Source organism: Fundulus heteroclitus, chromosome 21 (genome assembly GCF_011125445.2).
Source record: "Fundulus heteroclitus isolate FHET01 chromosome 21, MU-UCD_Fhet_4.1, whole genome shotgun sequence".
NCBI classification, from domain to species: domain Eukaryota; kingdom Metazoa; phylum Chordata; class Actinopteri; order Cyprinodontiformes; family Fundulidae; genus Fundulus; species Fundulus heteroclitus.
Window position 1 is genome coordinate 15063369 of NC_046381.1, and position 21798 is coordinate 15085166.

The 21798-nt window shown below is 41.8% G+C and overlaps 2 protein-coding genes and 1 long non-coding RNA gene across 4 annotated transcripts in view; 2 read left to right on the forward strand and 1 right to left on the reverse strand.

Annotated features, from left to right (window-relative positions):
- LOC105921605 overlaps nt 1-2779 on the forward strand; it is a 29725-nt gene extending 26946 nt beyond the window's left edge. Inside the window, exon 34 of the mRNA XM_036125747.1 lies at nt 833-2779. Within this exon, the coding sequence (XP_035981640.1) occupies nt 833-1000 (168 nt within the window). The 3' untranslated portion in view covers nt 1001-2779. The remainder of the gene's footprint in view (nt 1-832) is intronic.
- Nucleotides 2780-6277: 3498 nt separating this feature from the next.
- The window catches only part of flt1 (fms related receptor tyrosine kinase 1), a 53032-nt gene continuing 37511 nt past the window's right edge, over nt 6278-21798 (forward strand). For both annotated transcript variants that reach the window (XM_012857447.3, XM_021313483.2), the window contains exons 1-8: nt 6278-6589; nt 8879-8975; nt 10678-10883; nt 13974-14098; nt 18061-18226; nt 18318-18454; nt 20888-21059; nt 21215-21332. In XM_012857447.3, coding sequence (XP_012712901.2) covers nt 6535-6589; nt 8879-8975; nt 10678-10883; nt 13974-14098; nt 18061-18226; nt 18318-18454; nt 20888-21059; nt 21215-21332 — 1076 coding nt within the window. In that variant the 5' untranslated portion in view covers nt 6278-6534. The remainder of the gene's footprint in view (nt 6590-8878; nt 8976-10677; nt 10884-13973; nt 14099-18060; nt 18227-18317; nt 18455-20887; nt 21060-21214; nt 21333-21798) is intronic.
- On the reverse strand, nt 8212-8918 carry LOC110367476. The gene is made up of 3 exons (XR_002427496.2): nt 8783-8918; nt 8592-8681; nt 8212-8504 (listed from the first exon to the last, which is right to left on the reverse strand). It is a non-coding gene; the product is annotated as an uncharacterized LOC110367476 (long non-coding RNA).

Genomic DNA, 21798 nt, shown 5'->3' on the forward strand with positions numbered 1-21798 from the left:
TTCAGCCATTACATGCAGGTGTGTTGGAAAAGGGATTGTAGCTTTCAAGGCAAGGTAAGTGTATTTATATAGCACTTTCCAGTAACAAGATGATTCAAATTGCTGTACATGAGCAGAAAAACATTCAAGGACTGGACTCGGGTATCTCTAGTGGAGCCGTTCTGATTCAATGGTTTTAGGAGCGTTAGGGTGTCACTTCTACAAGCAACTCAAGGGACTATAACAGCGCTTTCACACCATGCAGATGTTTTTATGGACAACCTACTGTGAATCATATTGACGCCCTCCCAGGGCCGACTGCGTCTGCAATCAAACACCAGTGAGATCAGCTTGGATGTGAACTCGTGTCTGCTGTGAATCTAGTCTAGAGACAAAGTTGCAACAACCTTGAAACAAGACAAAACAAGGGACTGCAGATGCAAATTAGTCTTTGGCTAACTCTGGTATAATGCATCAAATGGTAACATTTATGTTTTATTTGTACATGGTTCCTTTTGAATAAAGTTAAAAAAAACTGTATAACTCTGTCCTGCATCCTGGATGCATCAAGACCCAATGATGGGGCAACACTTTAATGACGTGGGGAAAAAGGCCTGTGTCCGTATGTGGCTGCCTCATGATTGATCTGATATATTTTTTTCAATAGCATCTCAAACATTGAACTTTGTTTTTTAGATGGGATGTAAACATCAAGTGAAACATTTGTTGTGGCAACTAACAGAAGGTTTTAATAGAGCCTTTGAAATCAGTCAAATAACTCCTAAAAGACGTACTTGAATGCTTAATTTTTCTCACTTTTGCATTGGGCTCATATTGATGTTTGTTTCCTCAGGGGGATTCAGGAGGTCCGCTGGTGTGTCTAGAGCGAGGGAGACGATGGTTCCTGGCAGGGATTGTTAGCTGGGGTGAAGGCTGTGCAAGGCAGAACCGTCCAGGGGTCTACACCCAGGTGGTCAAGTTCACTGACTGGATCCGCCAGCAGACCAAAGGCCAGGTCTGACAGAACATGAGACTCAAACGAGCAAATAACTTTAATAGGACACTGGTTTCAGTGTTGAAGCCACATTATTATTATTTTTTTGGAATTTGTCCAACGCAGAGGAGGCACCGCCCAGCTGCTAACCAGAGTCCTCACAATCTGCAAGATACAACATCCACCTGATTAATAAGTGGACCTGAGGTTTATTAACAAAGGAACTTAAAGCAGCATCCGTTAACATAAAATGTTAGATAGTCTTTATTTTTTTGAAACGGGGTTCTGTGGTCAGGCTAAAGCAGTCAGTATCTTTCTTGCAGATGCTTTTTTTTTTTTAAACAACATATGTTTGCAGAGAGTTGAACAACTCTAACAGCTACACTGCTACTTCCAAATCAAGTTTCTGTCATCTTAAAACGACTTTGATTTTATAGAGATTCAACATAAATTCACTGGGCTTCATGCAATTGTCGCGCTATTTATTTTCATGTTTTGAAAATAAACAATTGTTGCGTTTGATAGTTTCGTTGCAGCAGACGTCTGTGGACTTTTACCCTGATGATCTCCATGCAGAACCCCCTAAGAAAACCTCCTTAATACTTCCTTAAACTTTGGGTCTGGTGTGTGTTATTTCCAATTACTCTGCTGGTCGACATTTAGCTATAATAAATAAATTAGTTGAAAGCCATATGCAGAAACATTTCATCTCACTTGCAGGATGAGAAAACCTACAAGGAGTTTATAAAAAAATATGTTGGAATGCATGGTTGTAGTTAATGCTAACTTTAAATTACTTTATCACACAATAGCCAAGGTGTTTCTATTGTATGTTTATGTTTTTTTTTTGTTTATATAATATTACAGCTACGTTTGCCATAAGTAAAGTTCAACTTCTGGAAGTAAAACAGTTTGAAATAGAAGCTAAAACCCCAAAAGAATACTCTGCTTTTATATAGAAGAGATGTATCCCTGCTCAGCTTATTTAAATGGACCTTGTTTCTTAGTAAAACCTTTCACCTCACTGTTTTAGCCTCTGCTAAAGGTTAGATTGATTCTCTGCTAAAGGCGACTCATCAGGATCGACGTTTTCCAGTTAACACGATCAAAATCTCATTGCATCTTACTTTCCAGTGTCGTCCTCCTTACTTCTCAATCTGTCAAATTTCAACCACATGTTATTACTTTGATCAAATGCAGAAAGAGTTATGTCCAGATGTGCATCTCGTCTGTGTGCTGTAATGTCACTGTGTACTGATAACACACCGTTTGTACTGTATAGTTGTTTGTGCACTTGTGTATATGATGAGTTTACCTGAGCCACAGCTACTTGTTATATATACTCTGTAACTGCACAGGAGAAACTCAATAGGAACAGCAGCTCTGCTGCAATGTAAATTATTTTGTCTGTAAAACCAGCATTTAGTTGCTGCTTTGTTTAAAGAGCAAGTGGGAAAAGCAGAAGAGAAAACGGCCTGTCTTTTCCAGGGAGACGTCTTCATTTGATTTTGCGTGATCTCTGGTATTTCAGCTCGTATCAACAATTGGAAGGTCTAAGCTGACGCCTCTGTAAATTAAAATGTCTTAAAAGTTTATTCATTTCAGACATTTAGTTTAAAATATGACACTGTGATGTTGATCCATTTCATATATATTTAGATATTTCAGTTTATATCTGTATTTTTATGGTTACAGCTTACAGGTGACAAAGAACAAAATTCAACACCAATTAAAACATTTTTAATTGAGAAATGTTGTCCTGCCAGTCATGGAGAATTTTTTTTTTTATGTATCCTGTCTGGCAGTGTAACATTAACAATTGCTGTCTTAATGCCAATGAGAGCCCAACAGATTTTACTTACACAAGTGGAGCCTTACTGCTTTTGTGCTCCGCTTCATTTATATATGCAAAAAGCTTTATTAGATTTGATTCTGGGACCATTTCATGCTCAATGGACACAGAAACGGGAAGGTAGAAGAGAAAAAAGAGAAAAAGATGAGATGAAATGCTTAAAGGGAGAAAATGTTAACCTGACTCCACCAGATAGATTTGCTCCGCATATCCATCTGGAAACCTTCCGTTGAAGTAATTTTGGGAAGGGGCGAAAATACTGGTTAGCTGATTGGCCTATGCTGGTGACAGACGGGCCAAATAAACCAATCAGATCAACGAAGCATATGACGTACTAACAGCGACGACGAAAACACAACCACAAGCTCTTGCCGAAACCAGTCGGGAGAAGAGCAAAAACATCTTTTCCTCTGAGAAAAGCCTCCAGAGCAGTGTTTTGCTCTTCTTTCAGTGAAGAAATACTCTGTAATTCCGATAAAACTTGCTCGATAGCCACGCTAACACTAGTTTCATCGGCTGAAGCCGCCATGTTCTTTAGACTGAACTGTCGCGCTTCTCGTTGCGTCACACCTCAACCCGCCTCAAAGCCAACGCTGATTGGACGTTCGTTTGGTGAACGGCTCCAAATTTTCTTTAACGGAGAGTAGCCCGACTGATCTGCGAGTGAAACCTTGAAAGCTCGCGAGATCAGGATGGTCTCATTAAAATAAGAAAATGTGAAAAAATAAAGAAGAAAAGGAGAAAGCAATATAGCATCCTCTGAGTCTGCTTCTACACCTGCAAAGAGAGATAAAGGAACAGCAAAACAAACTCATAAAGTATTACAGGTACAAACAGCCAACACCTTGATACCATCACTGAAGTACATACAGTATTAATTAATACGAGATGTATAAAGTAACAGCTAAGCTAATAATAGGGGTTTTCTGTACAGAAGTTAATCTGTAAGCACCTGGATCCAAGCTGTAGGTGTTTGTGAGAGTGCACTTGTGTATGTAAGGTTTTTCCATAAGAAAAATGCTCAATAGTGGTTGTGAGGAGCGAAAGACACGCCCACCAAAACGCCGAGACAGATGCCGGGGAAACCAGAACCCCAGATGCCCGAAAGGACCCCCAGAGGAAAGGTGCCCAAGAGGGACTAACATCCCAGGGAAGAGCAGAGAGGAGCTCCAGGAAACCCCCAACAGCCACAGTGCCGAAGCCCCCGGAAAGCTCCGCTGACAGCCAGCTACACTGGAGCGGATCCATATCGGGCCCAGAGATCTGAGGCCAGGTGGGTCCCTGCCCCACCGGCAATGCCCCAACAGAGCCCCGGGGCACAGGCCCCGCAAAGCAGCCGCCAAGAGTGAGGCAACCTGATGAAAAGACAAACAGAAAACCAGGTACACGATTACATTGACACGTTCCCACCCTTGTGCTCCCACATGCATACACTCTTACCACAACAACAAAAATGAGCTGTCTAACACACTAATAGAAAGTTAAGTGGAAGGATAAAGGCTGGTGGAAAAAGGTTCGCCACCAACAGGAATAACTGCAATCTAGAGTGGACTTTGAATCTCCAGGGAAGATTCACAAATTATGGAGAGCAGCTGGAATTAGAGCTTTAGCAGCCGTACTCAGACAGACATGGATTACAGCTGCTGTATTCCTTGCGTTAAACCTTTACAGTGGTCTCAGATCCTTGAGGGACGGTGTCCTGCACCTTTGAGACGTGTCCCTTGCCCTACACACCTGCGTCAAATGGCTAAACTACCGAAGCAGCATGTAGCCAAGCTCTGCTGAGTTCTGCTGATGTGCTCATGTTGGAGTCAGGAGGGTTGAAGCAAAGACGCATCTAAAAGTTGCAGGACACCAGCCCTCGAGGAATGGAGTCTGACAGCCCTGCTTTAGAAGCTGACAAAGGAAATAATCAATCAAATGTTACTTGGCTTCTCTGGACAAAACAAAGAAAAAAAAGATAAATGAACTGAACATATTTATACCAGTCACTCCAAGGGCTTTACATTATCAGCCAAGTCATACGTGTTCATGCACCGATACACAGATTGGTAGGAAACTTGGGGTTATGCGCCTTGCACAAGGGTACATTAACATGTGATATTGGAAGCTGGAGTCAAACTCACAACCTTCTGATTGCATGATGACTGCAGTACCCACTGAGACAACATTATTATAAAACAGCTGAGCATATCTCCTGAATGTGCCCTTTTTTAATTATTGAGACATTTGGGCGATTATTGGTTATGTTCGAAATTTACCAATGAAAAGGATATGGATTGTAATACATGAAGGAAACTCGTGACAGCGATGCATTAAAAAGACAGCTGGTGCCTTCTACCAGATTAAATAATAAGATTAGTATACCAGAATAAATGATGCATCACACTTGATACACTAATCTTTAAAAGTCAACTGTTCACATATAATTTTTTCCATTCGTACACCAAGTAACCATTTGTAAAATGCTTCTTAGGACGTATGCAGAGCCATATTTTATTTGAATCTTTCACCAGAGGGTAGAAGAATAGCTAAGGGTTTGATTCACAATCATTTGCGGAACATGCTTGGTTAAAGAGGTAGAGGCATCATCAGAAATGCGCGTGTCTAAAATGTCTCCCGTAAGTAACCTGTGACCAACGGTTGCGCAGGGAGATCACCTGCATGCGCAACACTGATGAAATATATTTCTTAAAAAGAGCCCCGACCACGCACTGTGTGTGCATACACTGTACTTTCCGAAGCTTTCGGTTGTATTATTTGAGTTTCGCACAAGAACTTCTTCTGCAGAAGGGATGATGCGCATTCCTCCAACGTGACTCATTCATTGTCCACGAAAAACACGCATCACTGAACCTTAGGCGTGTTACCCGCCTTTATGTTTCATGCCAATTAGAAAAATATATACAATTGCCATTTTTACTTACTCCAATTTTTTGACTGCTTTAGTTTTAATTGTGTGTTGTTTTCTCTTCAGACCTGCATGTCATGTTATCATGCGATGACTTCAGTGTTTGGAGATTTAACGTGCACTGCACGCTTGCGCTCGCATGCCTGTTGAAAAGGACGTTTTCCGTGTGCAATGTGAGAAAAACATCTGTCATTCTGATGATTGAGGAAGCACCTTCCCTGTGCCTACGTGCTGCTTAGCCCGTCTACCAATCAAGGGTGCGAGATTTGATGTGCAGCAGGTTTGTGGTGCACTCCACCACAAACCTGGTGTCTAGGTCCAATAATCAGGTTCACTGGTCCAAGGAGGGAAGAGTGCGACTTTAACAGTTGTTTTAATAAAAAAATATTAATTTCCATGTCGTCATATTTTCTCATCAGCACCACATTGATCACTTGACCACTAAGAATTGGGAGGATACCCGTATTACGCACCACGGCGTGGGTGTGTCAGTGGACGTAACGAAAGCCCACCATCCGGTGGCGGCAGTGTGGGAACAATATAAATAGGCAACACAATCCAGAACGATGGGAAAAAGTTGCACTGGAGTTAAAGCGTGGCGTCCTGTTGCGATATTTCCCGCAGCCAGCTTCAGGAAACTCACCGTTTCCATTCACTGACATCAGTCCTGAGCGCAACAGCCTGCAGCACTGGATCTGCAGACTACCGCGGAGGGGGGAGAACGTCAGCAGCAGCAGGGATCAAACTTTTTTTATGCGTTATAGCTGAGAGGTTGCTGCGTCGGATTCAACAGAAATTATGAATTTTATTCTCGTCTGCCTGCTTTGTGGATTGTACGGTGTTTTTGGAAAAGGTGAGTGAGTTCTTCGCTTTATATTCTAAGAGGTATTGAGGAGAACCGCTGGTTATCCGTTTTAGTTACTCCATAATATGATACTTCACAAATCTAAAAACGGGTGGAAACGGGTCTAACCAGATTTTACGCACGAGTTCAATTGAAGAAAAGCCAGAGAACAAGATGCGCACGTATGAGACAATCTGGTTGCGGCTCCAGATTTATCAGCTTCTTGGCTAGCTGCTGTTTGTTCAGCATTCGTAGATCTGAGTTTTGAGCGCAGCGCTTTAATGGAAATAAGCGCTCTCCAGTGTGAAGGAGAGTTTGGATAACGTTGGACCCCTGCGCTCCGGCTCCTTGTGCGCTTGGCCCCATCTCAATGGATACACAAAGAGCGTTATTTCCTGAGTCTATTGGTTTTGACATAGAGGAAAGAGGGGTCACAATCACCCAGGGGTAAATAATAAGGGTTAAGGAACTGGGGTTAATTTTATTTGCGTCGCTAAAACGTCTATGGGTTGTTTTTCTGCGCTCAGAGGATGTCTTGCAAGTTTTTTTTAAGCAGCGGGAGACGGAAAAAGTTAATAAACCCAATGAAGAAATTATTAAGTCAATGGATAAATTGGTCTACTAAAATGACGAGCACTTGATGCACACACTTTCTTTAAGTTGAGAACGTTTCATGTAATTAATGTTGATCCACATAATATTTACCATTGGGAGACTAGTCTTGTCTCGTAAAGAAGTCCATGAATTTCCATAAATATAATATTTAATCATTTCAAGACCACCCAATAATAAAGACACACACACACACACACACACACATATATATATATATATATATATATATATATATATATATATATATATATATATATATATATATATATATATATGACTGGGATAATGTATACAATTAACATTTTCAATCATTATTATTGCTGTTTTTAATCATATTCAGTAGAGTAGAATATTGTTGAAAAGTTAATTTATTTCAGTAACTCAGTCTACTAAGGGAACACATATAGAATAACACTGACTGATGATGTTTTAAAGCCTTTATTTGTGTTAATTTCCCTCAATGACTCAATCTTAACAGGGTTTTGTTAACCTGTCAATGAAAGACATGACGCTGTCATATGTCTATAAGGTTAAATCTGAAAAATGTTCATTTAGCAAGCTTTAAGGAATATTACACAAACTATGAAACAACTAAAATCAGTTTCATGATAGCGTACAGATTTAAAATTGGATGCTATACCTGCAAAACAAAAGCTAATACATGCAATATAATGAGTAGTTTTGTATGAAGTATTGATTTTGTATGCAGATAAATAGACAAAAGTTTGGAGGCTTATTGATTTGCTGAATAGCATCTCTGTGGGATCGTTTTAGTGACTAAATTGAAAGGGACACAACTGCTTGTATTAGATGTCTCCAGTCTGGTGGGACTTTCCAATTGACCTTATTTGGAAACCTGCCCCCATGTTTTTCCCGTCCATGACATTTCCCGTTTGTTACCAGGTTGTTAAACATCAACTATAACACTTCAAATCACATTCCTGCTTGCATCAACTTCTAGCACTGAATCTGCAGAGGCAAGGGAACTTATGTGATAGGTCCACCTTGGTGGCCTGAGCAGCCGCGCCACAGCTCACACCCACGCATCAAAGTTTAAGAAAATCCCCTGATTCGGATAAGAGATGCTGAATAAATCACTCATCGTTTTTTCTTCTTCTTCTTTTTTTATCTTTTTAGTCAGAAACAACTTTTGCTGGATGTAAGATAATACACAGCTTAATAGAAAATTTGGAGCTTAAGGCAAAACAAATTAGTCTGCTGCTCAAAAGAAACAAACAGGCAGGAGACCGCCGACTTCCCCTCCGTCTTCCTCCGTGTCATTGTTTTTCGTCTCCTCACACTCACAAACCTAAGGAAATAGTACAGGAAGTGCTAACAGTGTGAGTAACCCTAAAATGGAGCATCCACTGGGAACAATCGACAAGTAATAAATTACCTAACTGCACCAGCAGCAATTTGACTGCTAACAGAGACGGGTCAGAGAGGGGAGGCAGTCCGAGGATGAAGGATGGATGTTTCCCATGTTCTGAGGAAGGAAGGGTGGACAGACGAGTGTCTTCAGCTCTAATTAATACATCTCAGAGATCAAGTGGAGAAAATATTTGAGCTGATAAACAACAGGCTTACGTATTTCCACATGACCTGATTGACTGGAGAGCAGACAATCACGGACTTCATGGGCAGGTTTCTGTAACTTCTCGTTTCTCTCCCCAACGTCTGCAGATAAAGAGCAAAAGGGAAGGTTCAGCGCCCCGCTCCTGGACGTCAAGAGTCGGCAGCTGGTCCTGGAGGCCAACAAAACTCTGCTGCTCAACTGCAGGTGAGTTTTCCAGGTGGACCAATCAGCAGCCCCAAAAAAACGTTAAAGGAGTTCAGTTAAAGGAGGTAGCAACGATGTGATAAAAAATTATCTCAAAGTCACCAAAACATCCCCGGGATAAATGTGATCACTCTGTAGAAACTGTATTTTCTCGAGAAATTTTGAAACCAGATTTCTTTTAGTTATTTAGCTATTTTGGTTTGGTGTGTTGGTGCTTTAGAGGAGAAATCTTTTTTCACTTGCTATGGATGATTATCACTTTTACTTTATTTAAAGTCTTTTCTTATGTCTTTTTTATTTCATTGGTGTTGTTTTAAAATGGTGAAAGGCGGCTTTAGTATTTGCCCCACTAGCCTTTAGTTTCATCCTCCAGGAAAAACCAAAGCACACAACTCTCTCTGTGCCTTTCCTTTAGTGTAAATTCAGATTTGTTGGTTCTAGATGCTGAAGCTGACAGACTAAAAGGGTTTAAGACCAATTTCAACCATCCTAAAACAACTCTAATCTAAAAAACAAAACATTGCACCTAAACCTAAGGTTATTGTATATTAAAGGAGAAGAGAACAGAAATATAATTTATGCTAACCCAGGCAAGTGTCTTGCCCAAGGACACAACGACAGAGACAGTCAGTGCGGGGATCGAACCAGCAAACCGTCAATTGCAAGACAAACTCCCTAACCTCTGTGCCACGTCACCCCATGCCTGTTGAATATACATAGAAATCATTGATATTCTTTACTTTCTTTTATTTCCTCGGATCAGTAATCTTTTTTTACTTTTTTCTTTTTTCTCTTTTTTTTCCTTTTTTTCCCTTTTTTTTCCTTTTCCTTTTTTTCCCTTTTTTCTCTCTCTTTTTTTCCTTTTTTCTTTTTCGAATCAGAAATCTGCCTGGGAATATCAGGTCTCTGAGCACTTCCTTGGTCCATATCCAAAATGGCTGCAGCACATGTGAACGTTGCAAGCATAAGCCATTTGTTTGTCTGTCTGAGAGTTTCTTATAAACCCAGTGGCACAAACACTACTGCAAAACATCTATTTGCTACAATGAAAAAGTCTCTTTAATGTTTGGAGGAACAAATAAAATGGAGGGAACTACTTTGTTGTCAGCATGTCATGATAATAGTAGCTAGCTAGCACCACAACAGTTACCAAATCCCACTTTTGGCAGGGACTTGCGGCTAGAACGCTCTTAAATTACTTGAAGCTCCAACTTCTCAGACAAAGGGAACGCTCTACATTAAACAGGAAATGAAGGTAGGAGGTGGTGCGTCACTGATAACCTTCCCATGTGAAACCTGACAGAGGAAAATCACTGATGTTGCACCAACTATTACCCTTGTAATCTGGTTTAAACTGTTTAAAGACTCATAAAATACTGTCTTTGTAAACCAATGTGATTTTTTTAGAGACTGGACTTGTTTTAGGATGGAATGAGTCCACCTTGCTGTCTCCAATTAGCCATTAGCTTCAGCATTTTGAACCGCTAAGCTGGATTTCTGCTAAATAAAGCCTAACTGGTCGCAACCCTACCATAAAACCTCTTTTTAAAATCAAACTAAACTACAAGCTCCATGTCAAATTTAAAGTCACTGAATGAAAATATTCCTCTGAGGCAGTTTTACATGGTATCCCATCCTTAGAAAGTATAGCACATGAGGGGTTTTGCAAGCAAAAATTGACCTTTGTGTAATGTCTGACCAGGGGTCGCTGGGAGCTGTCATGGGCGTTTCCTGCAGGCATGGACCGAGATCATGTGGAAGTGGTTAACTCGCGTTGTGGAAGGACGCACCAGCACTACTGCAGCCGTCTTCGTGTCAGCCACAGCCAGATCTGGCACACCGGCCTGTACCGCTGCCGCTACAGGCACAGGACCCAGCAACAGCGCTCTGTCTACGTGTATGTCACAGGTAAGACAGAAAGAGTCCATGATTTAGCATTTCACCATCTCGAGGAAACCCCTTTCCTCCTCTGGCCTATTGTGTATCCCCCCCCCCCCCCCCCCCTCCCCAGGTTAAACAGGATGTAGCGGGTGCTAAATACAGACCAATGCCAGGGAACCAATTATACCTAAACACTGTTTGTTTCAGCAACACATCCTTCGAGATGGCTCTGGCACGGTTTCACCCCATTTCTCCCCCCGCCTCTTCTCTCTCCTCCCAGGTCCAACTCCCTCTGAGCTATATTTAAGACCTTTCTTACTTTCGTTTACGTGCTACCTCGCGGCCAGGAATAGCCACTGCTGCTGAAAGGTCCGGGCTCCGGGCAGAGTTTCCCAGGGCATCGGCCTTATCTGCTCCGCTCAGCCTTGCTCGAAGCATCCTGTGCTTTGGGGAGGAGGGAAAGAGCTCGGAGGGGGTGTGCTGGGAGGAGATGTTGCTGTGTCTCTGCAAGGTGGCGGTGAGGCTGCGTGTGTGCGTGTGTGGGGAGCGGAGAGGGATGAGATGAATGCCAGCGATCCGGTGGTATGCCGGGGCAGAGGAGGCATAATGTCTGCCCCGGGCCGGCTCCTCCCTGTCCTGGAAGGTGACGCTACTCAGCTGGAGCTGGGCTCGATGCCAGGGTCACGGGCCGTGCTACTGTTTGGCCAACAGGACCCTCGGGGGCCATCAATCGCTCGGGTCACCATGTCCATTAAGCTTCAGACTTGGCCTGCAGCTCCGCTCAGACGTTGCCTCCCTCCTCAAGCCCTCGATTAGGAATCAAAGCAGGAGAAGGAAGCGTTCGGTCTTACTAGTCCTTGGGGTACTTTTGTTCGAAGGTTCAGAGATTTGCTTTCCTTGAATAACACCCTATGGTCAAAAACAATGCAGCGAGCAACACCCACACCTTTGAATGGTAAAGAACGGCTGCTGCAGGCGAGCTGAGTGCAGCGCCGCGAACACAGGGAGGCCGTTTGATTGCTTCTAAACAATTTGCGTGTTTATTGTTGACAGCATGCAGTCATTCGCAGAATGGGTATTCGATGAATGGGTGTGGGAGACAGTGTATGTTTAGGAGATTGTTTTCAGTTATTGTTAAGATACTTGGAAGTCCATGTGTGATTGTTTGTGTGTGTCAGCTATTTTCTGCCCTGCATGATAATAGAGTTTTGTTGTTTTACGGGAAATTGGCAAATATTTCACGCTCAGGTAGTCAGGGAGTTCAAGGCATAGTTCAGAGAGGTTGCAAGTAGTTAATATCTGACCTGCACTAGATGGGTCTCTTGGCATCTTAATCCTGAATGAATCCAATTCAGCGGGACCCAGAGGCCTAAACCACCATTTTGTCCGAGAGGGGCCAACACCAAGGTGGATGTCGCCCCCCCCCCCCCCCCTCCAATTTCAAAAACATTTCAGTGGTTTGTGCAAATGCTATTCTCTGAACACACAAATTCACCATTAAGCTATGTTTTGAATGGGTGGTTATTTACAGAGCAGCCAATGATTATTTATGTGGGAAATGGAGGTAGGAAGTGTGCGCTACAAATGATTTTCCTGTTTGAAACAGTCTGAGAAGGGAACATGTAAAATGTTTCCAGTTAAAGTAACAGTCAATTATTAAAAAAAAAAAAAGTGGTGTAAAATGCAAAACTATTAATGAGGTTTACGTAACCCCTGTTTAATTGATTTTTACTCTGCCTCAGTTTTCAGTTTTTATGCGCGGAAACACTTTGCGTGTTTCACCCAGGAAGATCATTGCAGGTGCGCTGCCTCCACCTTCATCGCCCTCGCAACATTTTCAGCTCCTCTAAAAATTACTTCACAGTTCAAACTTGACAACAGGTTTGAAGGGTCTGTAATTAAGATTCACACAAATCACTCCAACTGTTTTAAGATGGTTGAAATCTGCTTTGGTCTTGGCTCCTCTTGGATTAGCTGTTAGCTTTAGCCTCCAGGACCGACTGATCTGGATTGCTACTAAATGAAGATGCCAATAGGGTTATAATAATAATAATAATAATAATAATAATTATCAGCAACAGGTAAATTGTTAACTGCCTTTAACCCTTTAAGAAAACCTAATTTCACAAATCCTGAGCTATCCATTACCTTTTAATTTAATCCAATAACGGCAATGACGAAGTCAGAAAAACACATTAAGTTGTTAGTACAGAATACTTTATGAAGTTAAAGAATGAACCGTAAGGCCAAACTTTTGGATTTTCTTCTAAATCAGAATTCCCCAACCTTCCATAAAATATGTCTTTAACATTGCAACTTTCTGATAGGATGTGATTAAAAGTTGTCCAGTGCACTGTATTTATTTATTACAATGGATTAATTCATTAATATAGTCATAATAATAGACTTTTTATATTATACTTTCACTTTGTTTGCACCTAAAGCTAAATCTATAAATAAGAAGATAACATAAATAAGAATTGCACATTTTTGACTCTGAATAGATCAAAGTTCAGTAAAAAAAAAAAATTGACCATTAAATCAGGTACTATATGAATAAAAGTAAGGAAATGGGTTGTAAAAGCAGCAAAGATGCAAATACAACACCCACAAACATCATTTCAGGATGTAATGGTGCTTTCAGTAATAAGCCCTCGATCATCTGTAACATAAAGTTTGATGTAAATTTTGCAACACCTTCTTCTAAAAACTTTTTTTTTTTTTTTTTTATATGTCATGTAGTTATTTTATTTCTAATAAGGTAAAAAAAAATAAAATAAAAAAAGCAGCATGGCAATAAAATATATAAGCCCCTTAAACTTTTTCATACCTTTTCAAGCTCCAGCCATATTCTTCAATATAGTGATCTAATAATATGTTTCACTCAGCAGAACCTACTTTACGTTACTGAATCGAGTCGACCTGTGTGTTGTTTCATCTCCGTAAAAATGAAGCCGTTCTGTGATCGCCTTTCATGTTTGGTAACATGTGTCACGTGTTCTGAGCGGCCTGCTCCTATAAATTTAGCCCGCTGTTTGGAAGAACCTTTGTATGTTCGTTTTGGACGTTTCCTCCTGCGTGCCGTGTGCGTTCCTGACCGCAGTGTTTGGGTTTCAGACAGCCAGCAGCCATTTGTGGAGCACCCTGACATGAGTCCTGCCGTGTTGTACATGAAGGTGAGGGAGCCGCTGGTCATCCCCTGCCGGGTCACCAACCCCAACATCACCACCACTCTGGTTAAGGTCAGTTCCCTCAGTACGTTAACCTTTTAGCCAAGTTGGAGTCTCTTTTTAAGTCTCTTTCATCTCATGTCACACTTTGTCCTCCTCTGCTCTGTCACACCCATCACACTGTGAACATCTCAGTTTTTTCCATCAGGGTTTACACACACACACACACACACACACAATGCACTGCCCAGTTGTTCCTCATCATCCAGATCATTCGCCACATTGTTCTTGTCTTGGCAGCCATTCACTACGTGGCGTGTGTGTCCGTTTGTTTGCGTCCCACTTGCGGATATGTGTGAAAGTGTGTGCGGATATGTTTGTGAGTGTTGGCACTTGAATGCCGAGTGGGGGTCTGGGAGGGGTGCAGAGAGAAGTGCTTTGAGTGCTTGCTGTCTGCAAGAGATGTCTGTGGACGGTGCGTGTGTCGTGAGCCCCGTGCCCGTTTCTTTACCGACAACTTCCGATTAAACAAGAAAAGCTCTTAGCAGGGTTTTTTTTTTTCTACCTCTGGAAACAGGATGTTGGCTCCAGAGTAGTAGGAGGGATAATAGCTGACAACTTTCTCCATCTGGTGCCTGGACTGGCAGAGGAAGCTGAGGTGGCTACTGTTGACCCAAACCCATAAAGCAACAATGCAGTTTATAATCTTAGATCAGAATGACTAAAATGTCTAAATCGGTTCTAAACCGTCGGATTTGCTGCTCTTAATCGTATCTTTCTGGTTAGCCAAGATTTCACAAAGGAAATGCATCTGCTTGCAGCAACAGTACTTGCAAAAAATCCTTCACGTCTGTAAAATGTTTATCATTCTGACTCATAATGACCACAAACCTCAATGTATTTTGCTGGGACTTTATGTGATGGATCAACACAAAGTAACGCATAGTTGTGAAATAGAGGGAAAGTGATGCATGGTTTTTAGAAGAGTTACGCTTATTTGAAGTGAAAGAACAAACAGACCAAGTATCACACCAGGCTGAGGAGGATTAAAGCAGGTTCCCGATCTTTAAACAGTATTAAGAGAAAGGTTTAATCCACTATCTGAAAGTGGCAAGAGTGTAGCACAACTTCAAAATTTGTGGGAACTTTGAATGAGATGCAGAGGTGGGAGAAACTGCTGTAAAGACAGCTATTAGTCGTGCATTTAGGTCAAATCTATGTAATGCATGACTAATGCTGTGCATTAGCAAGCAGAATGCCGCTGTTGAACTATAGCCATTAGAAGTACTGATTGCAGTTTGTTGCAGACCCTGTAGGAGATCCAGCAGACAAGGTGCTCTGCTCAGGTGAGACCAGGATGCAAAATGCTAATCCCACTATAAAACATGGTGGTGGTCTGGGAATCCTTTTTTACAGCAGGGACAGAGCAGGTTGTCACATTATGAGAAGATGTAAGAAGTTAAATACATTATAATGCTCAGTCTCATTAGACAGAAACAGCAAGCATGAAGCCAATGCTTCACTGGAGTGCTTCACATCAAAGCACATTCAAGCATTTGAATGGCCTAGTCAAAGTCCAGAGCTAAAGCCAAGTGAGAGTCTGAGACATTACATTTCACAAATCACAATTTGACTGAGATTGAGCTATTATGCTAAAGAAAAGAAAAATAAATACATAAATTACTCGGCAAAAAAAAAAAACAGTCTATAGATGTTAAAGGCTGGCAGAGAAATATCCCCAGATAGTAGCACAGGATTTTAGTTAGAGGTATCAGAGTAAGACTTTTTTTTGTAAGAAATGTTGAAAAAAAAGATGTATAATTTTCCTTCTTCACAATTCTGCACGGATCTGCACTGGTCTGTCACATAATCCCACGATAAAATACATTAAATATTCGGTTAATAATGTAAGAAAAGGTGTAAAGATCTAAGACCTCTTCGTTAAATCAACTTTAACCATGGCTATGGAGCTTGTACAAAAATTCAAAATCAATACATCTTCCACAAACCTCAACCCAGAAGCGTATTGCCAGGCAGCGTCAGGCTGGACCAAAGGGTCCCTTAAGCTTGTTCTGCTGTCATTGAAGAACCAGAGGAATGTCTCGGAAACAAACAGACCTGGGCTGCAGGAAATGCATCACCAGGCCTTGCATGTCTCAGCCACAAATACACTCAACGTTATTGTCTTGCCTCCCACTCCTGACAAAGTATCTGCAACCACAAAGGTAATTAGTCTAAAAATAACCTTCCTTCACTTTCCCCCTCCCACGCTTAACCTGGAATGTCTTCCCTGTCACAGCTTCTGGAGTGTTTTTTTCCTGAGAGGACTTTGCGCTCGGCCTGGGTCTCCGCTGTGACCCTTCTCCGCACGAACAATGCCCAGGAGGCTCTGCTCTCTCACTTAAACCGTGAACGCCGGGCCTGGGATGACGGGGTTGAACCGCAGTTCCAGTCCAAATGTCTATATCCTGTAGTAACAGGATGCAAGGAGATGGACTGGAGTCACGTTTCACGCATCCTGACGCCTTTCGCTCCTCCTCGCCATCCCGCCGCTCCTGCTCCCACCTCCGTGTACAGTAAGGGGGAGAAGACGGAGGTGAGAGGGGCGCAGGGGGCACCGTGGATGCCCAGGCAGGGCGTCATTGGGTTCAGGCGTAGGATGTGGAGGGAAGCTTCTACTTCAGGACTGAGAGTGGAGGGCAGGGAGGTCAGCGCCGTCCTAGAAGGGGGTCGCCTCGCACTGTGGGAGGGGGGAATATCAGCCAGTTCACACTGGTGAGAATGGGGAAAGTGTGTGTGTGTGTGATGGTGAAGGGGGAGTCCAGTCCCTCGAGAGAGGGTGGGAAGCTTCCACTATGTCATAGAAAAAAAAAAAAACATTTCCTTGTAGCTGCCTCAAAGAAAACAACAAGGTTATCCAGTTACACAAGTGTCCGTGGTCAAGACTTACAAAACCTACACCTAGCCTGAAGACTGTTCTACCTGGGGGGGAGAATAAGAAACCAATCACAGCTCAGCTGCACACGGAAATTAAATTACAAGTGAATCCCTAAGAAGATGAAATTTTCTCCTAAATCTCACAGTCACATCTTATTTGTGCGCGTTGCAAATCTGTCCGTTGTGGAAGAGTGGCACGAAGACGGCGGTTGTTGAAAGAAAGCCACTAGAAGTCAGTGGGGGGATGCAGCAAACATGTGGACCACTTATTGGGCTCCATGCAAAACACACCCTGGCCACCATGAAACACAGAGGTGGAGGCGTCATGCCGTGGGACATGATGGGACGACAGATGACGCTAAAAGGCAGAGGCGCTCCAGACTGAGAATGACCTTCCAGCACAACAACAACCGCCAACAAACAGAGCTACAGTGCTATGGATTGGATGACAGCATCTTTGTGTTAAAATGGCCCAGTCAAAGTCCAAGTCTGAATCCGGATGCTCTCCACCCAATCTGACTAAGCCTGAGCTATTTTGTAAATAATGGACATTCTATATTATTAGTGTCACACTTTTATTCGAAAAACATTCCGAAAACCATGTTATTTTCATCCCATTTCACACCTGGGCACTACTATGTTTTGGCTTTTTTACATAAAATATCAATAAGATAAAACAAAGTTAGTTGTTTGGAAATATAACACTTGACCAAAACTGCAACCTCACTTTGCATTTGAAGAAAACCTTGTTTTTATTAGCTGGTGCCAAGCCATCCAATAGAGGGATGAATATCTCATTATTATTTCTGATTATCATTCTTACTTAATCCAAATTTGACGCACCAATGCTGCAAATTATTACAATACATATTATCTGCATATAGCATGAGGCAATTCTTGTCATCTGAGCAGGTTTTCATGCATACACAATCAAATGCTGTGAATTTCTCTCCTGCTGTGACTCAGTTGTTCCCTTTTCTCATCTCTTTGTATCATGTCCGGTTCACTCGGTGACAGCGTGTGAGTCCCTTTGTGCTTGTTATCGTGGGAAAGCAAAACATGTGATTGGTCCTTTCCTCGGTGTGCCTCCTTCACAGTACTACAACAGGCCAATGAACCGAGACCAGAGGAATATCGCCTGGAGCAGCAAGAAAGGTTTCACCATCCAGGAGCCCAACTTCTCCGACATCGGCCTCCTCCACTGCGTGGCGGTCGTCGACGGAGTCAAACACGACTCGCGCAAATACTTTGTATACAGACCAGGTCAGTCTTTACGCCACTCCAATGCGAAGGTATCGACGTCCCGAAGGTTTGCGTTCTAAACCGTGCGTTTTTTTTTTCTCGTCGATCTCAGTGAGTAACATCACGGAGGTGTATCTGAACACCAGCGGGGATGTGCGGGCCCTGAAAGGGGAGAGGCTGGCGCTGAACTGCACCGCCACTGCAGAGCTGAACACCAGAGTCAACATCACCTGGGACTATCCTGGAAAGGTCAGACCTACATTCAGCCAGGCTGAAACCGGCACAGGTTTTAAACAATAATAGAGCTTTGATTGAGACTGAGCAGAAATGCTAACTTTCTTTCCTCTCTGGGATGTAAAAAGTGACAGGCTGGTTTCTGGGTATCAACTTTAATCAGAAAAATCTCTGTTATGTGTGAAGTTTGTGATTATTTGCCTACTATTAGGACAGGGAATTAGTGGGAAAACACAAAAAACAACAACACATACAGCACACTGTCTGTGGAAATGAAAGAGAATTGTTTTTTATCTGGATTTGTTTGGAATATTTATATGTAGTCAATATGTTACCAGGAATTGGCATCTCAAACAGGTCAAACTCAAAGATTAGACCTTTTGTTTCCATTGAAGCTATTTTCTGAACCAAAGAAGCACAAACGTCTCTATCTGCAGGTCAGCTGTGGACTTGTTTGTCTCAAAGTTTTTTTCCTTTGGCTTATATGGTTATTTTGATCTTAAATTCAATTCAGTTTTATTTATATAGCAACAATTCACAACGCCTGTCATCTCAAGGCAATTCACAAAGTCTGTTTCATGAAATCCTACAGACAGACTGGTTAGAAGCTTTTCTACCTGAGGAAAGCCAGCAGATTGCATGGAGTCATTGACTTGCAGCATTCATTCCTCCTGAAAGAGCGCGTAGCCACAGTGGTCACCTGCATTGTGTCGCTGACTTTGCAGCAATCCCTCATACCGAGCTTCCATGTAGCGGCATACTGAAGCTTTCTTCTTTCTCTTACATAGTTCTTGCTATTATAACATCAGCAATTTGACATGAAAATGTTAATATTTTATACAGTCATGATTTACAAGAGATAGAAGTGGCAATTTCAAACATTTATCTATTTTCTTTTAGTTTACATAAAGTTGAATGAATGTATTACAGTTTTTATTTTGATGGTTAGGGTAACAATGGAATCAGTAAAGACCCGCAAAACATTCTTGTATCACATTTGATTCAGAGTTTTGTCCACAATTTACCTATAAAACATTACACAATATTAACTGAAATAAATTGCTTTGTGACTCTATTAAAGACAGCTTTTAAAACAAACTGTTTTTTTTTACATGTACCTTTTTTAAATCCTTTTTAAAAGACTTTGTACTACATGAAATCTCTGCTTCTAAGGTGCTCCTGCCCCCACCAGGAGGGCTTTTAAGAGTTTTTTTCAATACGAGGTGGCTGCTAATCAGAGCAACGTCACAGTGTAAGCCATATGACATACAATGATGAGGAAAACAAAGGCTGATTTAAAACAAGAAAAATGCAAATGGGAAGTAAGTAGATGCAGCAAATTCTAAAATAGTATTTGTCTGGACACAAAGGAGAAGTTCTTGGTAGTCATTAGACCAACGCCCAGTGAAAATTTTCCCACTGGTTCTCTTCAGTGAAATAATGCTTGACGCTATTACCAGGGGGATACTAAATAGGGTTGGACCTTATAGAAAAAAAAAAAACATATCAATAAAATAGAAATCATATTAATAGATATCGATAATTATCAACAATTTCAAAATATATATTTTAAGTGCAGTCCTGGCCATTTTATGCTGTTGCTTAGCGACCTATTTTTAGATACAGAACAACAAACACTGAATTCAAACTCAACCCTTAATTCAACAAACTTTTTACCAAAACTGACAGTTTTTAAAAAAGAAAAAAAGATCTTGTGCTCTCTGAACTCTTTGAAGGGGGCGGAGCGTTTCTGCGTCTGCGTTATTGATTGGTTGGGAGGATTTAATGAAGTAATATTAACCTACATGATAGGCTAGAGTGTAAAAGGAATGAAAACTGTTCTATTCAACATTTTATTGACCCTTTTCTTTATCTCGATATACATCTATCGATCGATACATATTGTTATTGAATTATTTTATTGACCCTTTGTTGTAAATAATAACGTTAGGAGACGTTGACAGCGTAGCTCCACTAATAATAGATTAAATGACTGACAGGGAAAAAAATGCCTTTTTATCCATTTATTAAGTCTATGTGAAAGTTGTTTATTTAGCCAGCTTACCCTCTTTTTCTCCTCTTTGGATAACCAATCTCAGTTAAAAATCTTCACTTTCATAGACTTAGACTTAGACTTAGACAACTTTACTGTCGTTTTGTATGCACAGAGTGCGTACAGAACGAAATTTCGTTTGCATACAGCTTGAAAGATCACAGTAAATTGCAGTAAATTTCAGGATAAAGATGCAGCAGCGATTTATGTAAACAATTGAAATGTAAACAATGTAAAAATCATGTGTGTTGTATTTAGTCATGGTAAAGCATTCGTTGATTGGAAATAAGAACTTCCACATGCAGAGATATTTAAAAGTGACTTCATGTTGCTTGGTTTGGACCCCCAGGTGAGCGTTCTGTTTACTTTGTCGCTGTTGCTCGTTCAACCCTCAGACAAACAACGCAGGCTCCAGCTTTAAAAGGCTGGTGAAGCACCCGATGCACATGGTCTTCTACAGCGTGCTGACCATCCCGAAGCTGCAGCGCTCCGACCGGGGCCTCTACACCTGCCGCGTCACCAGCGGCGAGCAGAGCAAACAGCAGCAAACCACGGTCACCGTCTACAGTGAGTCCCCCCGTGTCTCCTGATGTGTTCGGATGACTCAAGCAAGAGTTTCGATTTTAGTTTTCCTTCTGCTTTGTGATTGAAAAAACTCTGAGTCAGTCAGATGTGGAAAGCATGAGTGAACCTGTGTGCGTTACGCATCGCTGCCCTTTCAGATCGTCCGTTCATCCGTCTGAAGCCGAGAAATGGAACGGTGGTGGAGGTGCAAGCGGGCCAGAAATCCTACAAACTTTCCCCGAAACTTCGAGCGTTCCCTCCCCCTGAGGTTGTATGGTGAGGCTCGCCTTTCTCTTTCTGCATGTGGATCAGCGATGCTCCCCCCCTCCCCCTCCCCAGGAGTTAAACGTCTTCAATGTGTTCACTTGTTTTTGAAATTGCTTTCTTTGGAGAGCTGAAAACCGTGAGGTGTGTTTGTGTTCAACCCCCTCAATTTGATGCCATCAAAAACAGATGTCGCTTGATTAGTAAATAGAGAATAGGGGATAAAAGAAAGTCAAGTTTTTTAGTTTTGCAAACGCCAAGAACACAAATGGGAGAAGGTGCTCTGGTCAGAAGAGACGATAGTAGAAAGTTTTGCTCACCCAGAAGACACCACCCCCTCCATGACACACGGTGGTGGCGGTGTCATGCTGTGGAGATGCTAACAGGCAAGAGCAGCAAAGGCTGAGGCTGAATTTAGTGCAATAATGGAAGGAAACCTGCTGGAGGTTTAAAAAGACTTAAAACAAGGATGCAGCTT